Source organism: Agelaius phoeniceus, chromosome Z (assembly GCF_051311805.1).
Source record: "Agelaius phoeniceus isolate bAgePho1 chromosome Z, bAgePho1.hap1, whole genome shotgun sequence".
Taxonomy (NCBI): Eukaryota; Metazoa; Chordata; class Aves; order Passeriformes; family Icteridae; genus Agelaius; species Agelaius phoeniceus.
The window spans coordinates 68,654,076-68,666,120 of NC_135303.1; the positions used below are offsets into that span (position 1 = coordinate 68,654,076).

Sequence of the window (12,045 nt, forward strand, 5' to 3'; positions counted from 1 at the left end):
TCCAGCAAAGAGCTGTATAAGTAAGGGTCAAAAGAGTTAGGACACACCAACATATGTAAATACTTAAAGAGAGTGAGAAAAAAAAAAGCACAGGCTCTTTCCATTGGTGCTCAGTGGCAGAACTAGAGGCAGTGGCCACAAACAGAAACTCAGAAGTTTCTTCTGGATATCAGAGAACAGCTTTATTACTGAGAGGATGACCAGTCACTGGCAAAGGTTACCCAGAGAGGTGGTGGAGTCTCCATGCTTGGAGATACTCAGTAGCCAGCTGGACATGGCCATGGGCGACTGGCTGCAGGTGGCCCTGCTTGAGCACAGGCATTGAACAGATGACTTTCAGAGGTGCTTTCCAACCTCAACCATTCTATGATTCTTTGTAATTCTGTGAAATGTGTTTTATCTTCTCTTTGAAATTATATTTGACAGCTTTAAGGTGGCAATTCTTTATTGCCAAGAGTAGTAGATAGTGAAGACCAGGACTAACGATAGGACTCTAATACAGTTTAGGAAGTCATCTATAAAAGATGCTCGCTAAAGACATTATGAAACAAAATGTGAACATGGTTTTGTGGAAAGATAAACTTAATAATTATCTGGAGCTGGGAGAGAGGCAGAAAAACATGCTTTTTTCCTTACCACACTGTACAGTCTTTCACTTTTTTCCTGTGTTGCTATGTTCATGGCTTTGACACTTAAACCAGTTTCAAGTTTAAAGTCTACCTGCCAGCCCACAGCCTAGTTTCAGTACATAGTGCTGAGGTACGAAAAGGACTAGTAATGTCAGTGCAATACTTTAAATCTACTAAAAGACAATTTTTGAACAATGTTTTATGACACAGTCTTCCAAGAAATGTCTAAACAGAACAGAAATTTGAAGTTACAGTAGTAAAAATACTGTAATGAATCTACAAAGGGTTCTACAGGTAGTTTTGCCTTATGCCTCTGACTTGAGAATTTCACTTTTGTGTCTGAGAATGAAAAAGACCTGTAAGTAATGGCTTTGCATGAAATGAAATAGAATAACAGTGCTTCATTTCTGAAAATGTTTTCTTCCGCAAATGTTTTAGTATGTTTCCAACTGCATGTGTGTTTTTTTTCTAAGCTACATCTATATTGTAAACACATTCTGGTCTCAGTAAATTGTAAACATATTGTAAAGACAGCTGCATACTTAACAACAAAGAAGGTCAAGCTAAGATACCACCATATTGACTTGTATGGAATTATTATTATCTGAGAAGATCACAGTCTTAAAATGCTCAAAAAGAACATATATATGGTTCAGAAAAAATATGCCAGCTGTAGTCATCCTAGCCTATTTACTGAATACTTTATTTTTAAATATTTATAAGGTATATCAAAGTATAAGGCAGTACTTAAAATGTTTAGTAATTTTTCTTGGTAATGCTACAGATGCACAGATTTGTTCTCTCTTGCCTTTGAAGATATTTGGTTTATGCTTTTGATGCCTGAGTACACATTATAAAATGTTCCAACTCATGAAACATATATATTTTAACTGTTTCTGTTGTAGGTCTCATGCAGTGGCATGTGTCAATCAATTTATCATCAGCAGAACTCAAGCTCTTATGTTGCACATAGATTCTTTTATTGAGGTGAGTATAAATTCTTGGTTGGAGGTTTAAGTGAAATTACCTATCTGATTTATCAAGCGGTTTGAACTACGTTTTACAACCACCTCTACCCCTAAACTCTCCATTTCTTATTGCCCAATCTTAGCTTAAGCCTCCATGGATTGAAGTTCACTCTGTATGCTTGTGCTCAGAGCTAACCACCATGTAAGCAAAAGAAGTAGGTGTATTTCAAAAGATGTTTCCATTTCCTAAGTAGGGAAAGCTTTTGTTGTGTAAAGGTGCAAAAGTAATGGCAGCAGTCTGTCCCATACCTGTCCTGAGAAGTGCATGTCACTGGGCCTGTCTGCTTGTCTGAATAGTGTTACTGAACTTGGATGAGAAGGTTCTGGGTTCTCTAGAGTATTTTATTTGCTCCTCTTATGTACTGACACAATTTCTATTAGGACCAAATATAATCCAGAAGTACTTTTCTTGTGCCGATGTTTATACACAGTGTCATATTTATGTATAAAAATATACACTGAGAGACTGAAGAGTTTATTTGCTAACCCATATGTCTTTAAAAAATAAAATAGTATTCTAAAGTGTGCATTGGACAACTATAGAGAAATATACATCTATCTCCTTTAGTCAGTAATGTAAATTCTAATAAAGTTGAACATGATGAATTGAAGTTTTTCAACTGTTACTACTTTCTAACAGAATCTTTTTGCACTGGCTGGTGATGAGGAGCCTGAAGTACGCAAAAATGTTTGCCGTGCTCTTGTAATGTTGCTGGAAGTTCGAATGGATCGCCTCCTTCCTCATATGATTAGTATAGTTGAGGTGAGTCTCATTTCCTAGATGTTCTGCAGATTCCCCTGTTTGACATTGCAGAAATAATGAATAAAAAACATTCATCAGAATGTTGTTGCTCTTGCCCTTGTTAGCTCTTTGTTTCCCTTTAAGACTGAGATTGCAAAACATTATTCTTATATAATTGCAAATTGACATTGTGTTTGACAGGCAGTGCATATGGCAGTTGTTTATTCTTCGTTAAATCAATTATCCCAAAATGCCCAGGATCACAGCCAGGCATTGCATGACCCTAAATGCAAAGATTGTGTTAAAAATCTAGCACTAGAATTGAAACTGCTAAAGTTTACACATTGGAGCTGTCACTTTTTCAGGTGTGTTGACCATAACAAGGATAAAGCATGTTATTTTACATTGCTGAGGTGCTCTTTGAGCTGCTAATGAAAAAGTTTGAACATAATTGTTCTATTTTATACAAGTAATTTATTTTTATACTGTGTAGTACATGCTTCAAAGGACCCAGGATCAAGATGAAAATGTGGCTCTGGAGGCATGTGAATTTTGGCTGACTTTGGCTGAACAGCCAATTTGTAAAGAGGTATTATGTCGGCATCTTACTAAGTAAGTATCAAGAATTACAGCTCATATTTATTTTCAGACAGTCCTCTTAAAATTTCGGTTGACTTGTTCATGGATACTCTTAGAGACAGTGTATATGGCTTGCAGTAGAATAATTCCATAGCTAGTTCTTGTGCCTAGTAAAATTGAAAAGACTTCTGTGGGTTTCAGACCCCATGAACTCCAGAAGCAATTTAACTGTGCCACTGTAGTGCTTACCTCGAATTTAACAAGCTGTTACACTTCACATGAATGCAAAGATATGGTAAAATGCACTTAAGTGAACAAATCTAGGTGACATTACCCACAGTATCTGGTGTATGAATATGTTTTCTTGACTACTGCTATGTAGGCATCTCTATGCAGTGCTTCAATGTGCATTGTCATGCAAAGGGTTCTTCATTTTAAAAAGAGCATAAACTAAAATGACACACCTTGGATTTAGAAATCAGTTTTGTATAAATTACTCCTACAAGTTGAAGAAAGCCTGTACAATTTGTTGCTTCATACTTCTGCAGCGTGATGGTTTGAGTTTCAAAACCTACTTCTCCAAAGTTTCAAAAAGTTTTCCTCTGCCTCAAGAGATAGATCTTTGATTGAATGGGAGTAAATATCCATGTGTGTAGTAGTATCTTTTTTTTGCAACAGTGCTTGCAATTTCTCCAGACTAATTTGAAATCTTTTACAACAGGAAATTAGTTCTTCAGTGTTGCCATCAAATGAATACTTTCTTTTCATTTATGAAGACTTTTTAAATATGGACAGAGTTCTCTCAAAATTTTGAGTGGAGGAACAGAATGACAGGAGACATGTCCTTTTCAGCAGAAAATAGCATTATGGATGTGAAGTAATTAAAATAGAAAGCAAAATTTTGGTTTTCCTAACCAATTAACAAGTAGAAATTTGAGATTAAAACATGTACTGTTGCAGAGAAAGACTAGGAGTTAAAACCAGGAGAATAAGTGTTACAAGAAATTATTTTAAATTTCAAAATGGTCTGATTTAATTCCTACTTTTGTAGTTCAAAAGGCAAAAGAAGTCTCTACACACACCACATGGTTAATAGCTACTAGTATTAAATCTCTTTTGGCCTACAAGAGCCTTGACACTGCAACAGCATTATACTCATTTTTTTAAAAAGCTTTTAAATTTCTAGAAAAATAAATTATTAAGAGTCACATCATGTTTTTCCCATGATCTTTCAATGTCATGTGTGTTTAAGGCAACTTATTTGTTGGTGAGTCCTGTTTGACTATGAAGCTATATAAGCTTGTCAGTATTTGATAATCTTAAAATTTTGTATGTTAAATTAAAAGTGGGACAGGATCTTCTTAAAACTTTTTCGTCTGGTTTCTAATAATTTTCCATTTTATGCCTGTGAACTTCTTTATAAAATGTATACTTCACAAAGTATGCTGCAGAAATGCCAATGATTATATTTATACTTACTATTCCTTCATTTAAGGTTTAGAACATAATGTGGCACTGCAGTATGTGAATATTAGAGCAAGCTTGATACCTTCAAAAACAATACTCACGTGCAAAACATAGCAAGATTGAGTCTGTCACTGTTGCTGTGTCATCCTTGGTTATTAGTTTCATTTGGCTTATATATGCTTACTTGTTTTTTCTTTTGTTGTGGTGAACGTGTCTTAATGGGAAATATTTTACTTTTTTCCTTAGTACTTTTTTAGCTGTACATCTGTACAGTTGGAGCCCCATAGCCATAGCCTGTTTAATAATTAAGTAAATCTTAATATGGATTAGTCAAGATTTCTGCAATGTTGAAAACTTGTCTTACTGAAGTAATCATGGGTTGATAGGAGAGATTAATGTAGTTAGGCCTCTGTCTTTAACAATAGTGAGGTAAAGTCTTCATCAAGAAGTAAATAAAGTGACAAGCACTATTGGCAAGAGTCAACTTATCACGCATATTATGGGAGTTTGAGTTCTTACTGAAAACCTGTAGGTGTAATTTCTGAAGGGCGCTTCTGAATAAATTCATCAGTTGTGCCATTGGACTACTTCTATTTAAAAGTTTGTCATTTGAAATAACACTTTTTCTCATTACAAAGTATTGATGAATCTTATGACATAGAACTTGGCTTAGGTAATAGCCCTTTTTATCAGGCTAAGGTATTTCTCTTATGAATTGGGAGGTGAGAGTTACAACCAAAATTATGGCCTATATAAATTCAAACCATTTTGCTTTTATATGTGTTACTTTAATATGTGTAACTATTTCTTTGTAGGCTGATACCTGTGCTGGTAAATGGTATGAAATATTCAGAGATTGATATTATTCTGTTGAAGGTGAGCATATGTTTCTTTTACTCTGTTGGAATACTTGCTTAGGTTCTGACCTATAAATCAGAAATGATTCAGGTCAGAGTGGGCAGACCTAGCCTACCATCTCTTCAGTGGAGAATTAACTTTCTGGGGCAAAGTAGGCTGTTCCAAATACTAAACGCAACTGATGCCATGTTTGTTGGAAAATAATCTGTGGCTCTCCTGCTTTGTCCCAGTCCCCTCTCACACAACTTAGGCAGAGCTGGGATGCTATTACCATGAACTACTTCAAGAATTCAGCATTAAAAAAATGTTCAGAACTAATTCTAATGCCTTCCAGGTTGAATACATAGCTTTTTCCATCACTACATATGTCTGTGTATCAAAATTTCTGAATCACTTCTTTCTATTTCATTCCCATTGAGTAACTTATTAACAAGAAGGTTACTTTGGGGGTGAACATACCTCTCTTCCTTGTATCTTTCTGTTGTTTTTCTGGCAAATGCAGCAGTAGAACACAGAAACAGTCCCATCTTTTTAGTTAAGCAGCTCGGGTGGGATGTGAATCTTTTATAAACTTACAAAATCTTGAACTAAAACTACATTGTTAACTTCCTTAAGCAATACAGTTGAACTAGTTTATCTAATAAAACAATTTGGTGACAGGGGGATGTTGAAGAAGATGAAGCTATTCCAGATAGTGAGCAGGATATAAGGCCTCGTTTCCATCGTTCGAAGACGGTGGCTCAGCAACATGAAGAAGATGGTATTGAAGATGATGACGATGATGATGATGAACTTGATGATGATGATACTATTTCTGACTGGAATTTAAGTAGGTCAAAGTAATGTGTGAAATGCTTTGAACAAGAGCTACTTACATAATACAAGAACCACAGTAAAAAGACAAGTTTGTATATAAGGAATACCAAGGCTCTTTTTTTGACTACAAAAAAAAAACCTGCTGACATAATTGGTGGGTTTGTTGGAGGGGGGAGCCTTTGAGATGACATTTCGACTTTATAACTATATTGGCAAAAGCTATCAGTAAGCTTATTTTGAATATGGCAGATTGAGTTACAAATATTTATTTGATACAATACAATGGAGCTTTCAGGCCTAATATTTTGATTCTATGAAATAATATAAATCCTGTATCACTTGGTTAAATTCAGTTTAAAAAGAGAAAAAAAAAGCTTTGCACATTGATAACTGGAGCAAGCCTAATTAATGCTGTCTTTAAATTCAGTCTTCCCTCTAAAATTGGGTTGTGTTTGATTTGGTTTGCATTGTTTTTTATTTCTATGTGAACATTCTACTGCCTATAGCCCTTACAGGTATTTCTTTTCTCAGTGAGGAATTTGCTTCTCAATACAGTACTTTAGTTGTGAAGGTAGGAGATGGCTCTGAGGAAACTAGAGTTCAGATGTCCTGTTTTGGGGGTCATAGGACCTTTAGGTTAATAGGCTATATTATAAGGAAAGAAAACACCACAAACTTCTTTTTTAAGTTCAGTGACAGAAAATAGCTAGTGAAATTCTGACAAATCTGATTTGAATTTACTTTGCAAGCAAACTCATTGTGAAATAATGCTTTGAGATGTGGGCGTAGCTACAGAGGGTCTTTCTTCCCAAGTTTTCACAACAGGTGAATTTAACTTCAGGCTTATGGTTGAACAATTTTGAGACATATCTGAAGAATTATTGCTGTTGAAAATATGCATGCAAATATGCTTGTTTCTGTAAAGCTGCATCTTGGAAAAAAGTGTAGTAATATTCTTTTTGTCACTGCTGTGTGTAGAGATTGCAGAATTAAATATGCATTTTCTGAGAAAGAGCTTAAATGACATACAGTACCCTGTGATGCACAGTTTTGATTAAAACAATGAGAAAGCTGAAGTTGTTCAGGAATGGTGGCCTAAAAGAGAAAGAGTAGAACACTTCAGAAGTCTGTAATAACATATGTTATCTGGATTTGAGAAAATTTGAATTATCTGAAAATCAGAATTGCATGCCCTATTTGTTGTTTAGTGTTCCATATTTGACTTCCAGTTTGAACAGAGGTGAAGCACCAGCATAGCTTGACAATTACCACTATTGCTAACTAAGGAGACTGGTGCAATTCTTTATGGCAGATTAAGAAAGAATTTATATTAAAATAGCTTTCTAAGAACTGTGGCTTTGCCCAGGAGCACAGTGGATCCCTCTGTAGTGTAATGGAGTGGAAGTATGTTTCTTCCTAGTGCACTGAGAATCCATTGGCAGCTCAGAGTTAAAAAGGGGATTATATTGCCTAACTACAACTGTTTGTATAATAAGCAGAGATTAACACTGTTAATTCCCTTCAGGAAAATGTTCTGCTGCTGCTCTAGATGTCCTAGCTAATGTATTTCGTGATGAACTTCTACCACACATCTTGCCACTGTTAAAGGAATTGCTCTTCCACCCCGAGTGGGTAGTTAAAGAATCCGGTATCCTTGTTCTTGGTGCAATTGCTGAAGGTAAGGCAACAGTTCATATCAGGTTGCTGATTTTTAAATTGATTCTAAAGTAGCTTGGGTGAATGTACTAATGCAAACAAGTGTATGTCCTTAGCTGGTTTGGTCATGGTAATTAATCTCTTCCATCTACTGATAGGTGACTGCAGTTATTTTATTTTTAATTTTCAAATTTATGCGTATTTGGGAGGCTAAACAGATTACATAATTTATTTTATTTCTCATTTTCTAAACATTACAGTATAGAGGTGTTGATATCTCTCAAAATACTAGCTTGATTTCATAGAAGGTAAGTATTTAATAAATTTTGTCTTTAGATTTTAAGTGTTTTCAGAAGTGGAGAAGACCATTCCTGTGACTTCAGTACACTAAGATGCCTTTTGTAGATGGTCCTCCAATTAAAACAGGCTAACTTCCATTCTTATTTACTTACTCACAGTCTTGCTTGGCTTTTGCCTGAAGCTCAAGCATCTCTGATCTCTGTCCCTTTTGCAAGCTGAAGAAGTAGATTTGGGTTCATGTCTGGATTATCTTTTTTTTCCTCGCTGTCTATTGAACATATTTTTTTTTACAGTTAATAGAAAAGTCTTAGTTGGTTTTGATTTGAAGTACAGCAAGGTGGAAGCTAGTACTTCTGGCAAATCTCAGGGTCTAATTGCCCTTGCTGACTTGAAGGGTGCAGCTTTTATTCCTGGTCAATATTGGTATGATTTTAGGAAAAATGAAGAAATTTGAACTTCTAAGGAATCCTTTCTCATGTGATGATTTGTTGTCAAGACAGTCTTTCTCTGCTTGGTATTTTCTTGCTTTTTCCTACTTCAGTACACTGAAGTAGGAATTTTAAGCTTTAGAAACTTTATTTGGATGTACTTGCTGTACTATATTCAATAAAGCATTTCTGGAGACTGGGGAAGCACTGAAGTAGAAATGTAATTGAAAATAATGTAACTTCAATTGATGATGTAATTGTTATCTAATAATTTTAATATTTTCATTATTATGCAGTGTTATAATTATTATTTATGTAAGAGGGTTTTTTTTAGAACCCTAAAAAAATAAAATATTTTATTATAAAATCATATAAATTAGACAGACTTGCTTTGTTAAAATATTTGTATTTTTAATTGCATGTTGTGTTCCTATGTGATAGAGAATGAAAATATGTCTCTCATAGGGAACAGAAAACAGTGGAGTTTTTCATTAATTCTGGTACTGCAATAGCTGTATTTTTCTTTCCAGGCTGCATGCAGGGTATGATTCCATATCTTCCAGAGCTAATCCCTCACCTTATTCAGTGCCTCTCTGACAAAAAGGCTCTTGTGCGCTCCATTACATGCTGGACTCTTAGTCGCTATGCACACTGGGTAGTTAGTCAACCCCCAGACACATACTTGAAGCCATTAATGACTGAGTTGCTAAAGCGTATCTTGGATAGCAACAAGAGAGTACAAGAAGCTGCCTGCAGGTAAGCCAAAGCTTAAGCAAACATCACTATCCATTACACTGCTTTTTTTCCCATGGGAAGCTATTTTCATACCCTTATCAGTCAATGCATGACTCCCTTTCTAGCTCTTAATGTATTCTTCCTCTTAAATTAGAGTAGATGCATCTTTCTCCCAAATTGTAATAACATGAAAAAAGTTATGTCTATTTCTCTTATGCAGTTTGTTTGCCGAGTATCTAAAACACCAGCTTAAAAAATATATCTTGTATTAAATTAGCTGTTTGCAACATTTACTTTCATTGACCAGAAATTTGGTCTTTTTTAAAAATGTCTGTGAACAGGGTCAGAACTGAATACAGTGGAAAGCTGTCCTATCATTAGATAACTTAAAGTGTTTGTACTTAGCATTACCAAAACATTTTGCTTATGATTATTTCAAGGGATATTATCTTTCTCTTGAAATGAGGTGTTGGGGGGTAAAACGCCCTTCTCCTCCATGTCTACTTCTTTAAAAAAATTGATTGCTTAAGTAATGGATGCAACATTAATGGAATGGGAATGTGTGCACCCCCTTATGCATCAAAAAAACCTACATGTCAGTTTTTGTCAGACTGGAGTGTACACAGCAAGCTTTCAATGTTTCTTCAAGAAGCAGTTACATATGCCTCTGAACACCTGAAACATAATAATAGTAGTAGTAGTAATAAAAATCATAATAACAGCTACCGCAAAATGTCAGTAGTGCCTAAGGAGAGTGATGAGTGATGAGTTCAGAGTTCTTGGACTAAGCTTTGCTCAAAAGGAAAATATATCCTTGCCTGAGGACAGATACAATGACTTTGTGAATGTACTTAGTAAGATTTAGGAATTAAACACTGTTTCCTTTTTGTCTCCAAACATCTGCAAAAATTTGGCTAGCAAGTTTGGGTAGTTTTAATGTCTTCTATATTTATTCTATTTAAAAACACCCAAATGGAAAACCCAAAAAACCAAACAACCAAGGAACCAAAAAAAATCCCCAAAGGAAAATCTTCCACTTCTCCTCAAACTTTCCTTGTCCAAAACGTGGCTGAAAATCTGCATTTAGTTGAACACAGCTGTGTTGTGGTGTAGTTAAATAACCTCGCCTGGTGCTTATGACAGATGTGCAATGGGCCGTGGAAACCAGGAAATCTAGAATGGAAATACTAAAAATTACAGTACACTTGATTTTTTTTTTATTATTATTATAAGTCCATTGTCAGACATGGAGTGTGTTTTGAGATACTTTCTTTAGAGCAGAAATTCACTAAAATTACTGTTACAACTAAAAATAAACTGGGAAACTTCACTGTAAGGAAAATGTAGAGTTGTCACAAGTCAAAACGTATTTACTAGCTTTTTTAATTGTAAGGGGATACAGTGAACCTTCTTGGACAACAACAAAGAGCTTCATCCCAGCACTGAGTAGTTGTATACATTGTTTATGTCTATCAAATTGAAGATTGAACACAGGATACTGTATGTTTTTGTTCCTAAATTCATTATGGTAACAGATGTCTAACATTCACTTCTGTACTTTCGAGAAACTGCTTCTTTAGTTGGTGACACACAGAATGATATTTTACTGAAATACATTTATTTTCCTGCTCAAGTTTTGTGCCTTTCTGAAAGAATACTTCAGAATAAAAAAATAAAAAATAAATAATTCAATAAATAGAGTAAGAAAACTAGCTATTTAGAGTTCACAGTTCTCTTTTGTTAAAAAAACTGCATTTCTGTATTTGGTAGCACACAGTGGAGTTTTCATCTTATGCAGTGGTGCATGCATTTTAGTGCAGAGACTAGCTAATAATAATCTTGTTGAGAGAGCTAGACCAGTATATCTTCAATAGCTCAATAATTCTTTCCTTTCCTTAATGTTTCTCTGAAGCAGTGTGTCTGCTGTGGGGGGGATTTTTTTTTATTTTGTTTCATTTTGGGTGGTTTTCCTTAATGCTGCTGCTGAAACACGGATAGACAAGCTGAAAAGTTTCCATGATGTCATGATGTGTACTTTGACCAAGAGCAGCTAAAACTGTTCATCGTCTGTATTTGCTTTTAGTTTTCCATGTCTTTCTATGTATTTTCTGTGTCATGAACAACTGACAGTACAAGGTGATGTTTGCATTGTACCAGCGCAGCAGCATCAAAATGTCTAGGTGCAGCTACTGTGTACATTAAAGATAGTGGTCCATTTTTAACTTAAATAATCAGCTTTTGTTGTGGTTCCTTCTATTTTAGTTAGTATATTGTAACTTTTTGGCTAATGCTTTTCTTTTAAGTGGGGGACTCCCTAAGGAATTTTATGGCAATACTTTAAAATTTTGTTCTTCACAATGTAAGAGCTGGATCCTTACGGGTGATTTTGTTAAAAAAGATCAAAGTTATTTAAGTACTACCTTTTTTTGGAAGTATATTTTACATGAATTTGAGGACTTAAATCCAGCTTTATGTTTAAACAGATAGAGGTTAAGTAGGGCATTTGGGGGTTGTCTTGCTTCATTATTTCCAAGGTACTAACCTGTTTTATTGTCCTTCAGTGCCTTTGCTACTCTAGAAGAGGAGGCTTGTACAGAGCTTGTTCCTTATCTTGCATATATACTTGACACTTTGGTCTTCGCATTTAGTAAATACCAGCATAAAAACCTGCTCATTCTTTATGATGCTATAGGAACTCTAGCAGATTCTGTAGGACATCATCTAAATAAACCAGTGAGTATACCTTATGTTCTGTAGAAGGACTTATGATATTTTAAAAACTTGTTCAGTGTTTTTTGTAGTGTGCT

At 35.0% G+C, this 12,045-nt stretch overlaps 1 protein-coding gene across 3 annotated transcripts in view; it reads left to right on the forward strand.

Moving 5' to 3' along the window:
- The window catches only part of TNPO1 (transportin 1), a 56,890-nt gene that overhangs the window by 25,634 nt on the left and 19,211 nt on the right, over positions 1 to 12,045 (forward strand). For all 3 annotated transcript variants that reach the window (XR_013180186.1, XR_013180185.1, XM_054652210.2), the window contains exons 7-14: positions 1,535 to 1,616; positions 2,298 to 2,420; positions 2,893 to 3,011; positions 5,261 to 5,321; positions 5,964 to 6,132; positions 7,645 to 7,797; positions 9,034 to 9,259; positions 11,800 to 11,971. Coding sequence is in view for 1 of the 3 variants with exons in the window: in XM_054652210.2 (XP_054508185.1) it covers positions 1,535 to 1,616; positions 2,298 to 2,420; positions 2,893 to 3,011; positions 5,261 to 5,321; positions 5,964 to 6,132; positions 7,645 to 7,797; positions 9,034 to 9,259; positions 11,800 to 11,971 (1,105 nt within the window). In the remaining 2 variants the exon portion in view is untranslated. The remainder of the gene's footprint in view (positions 1 to 1,534; positions 1,617 to 2,297; positions 2,421 to 2,892; positions 3,012 to 5,260; positions 5,322 to 5,963; positions 6,133 to 7,644; positions 7,798 to 9,033; positions 9,260 to 11,799; positions 11,972 to 12,045) is intronic.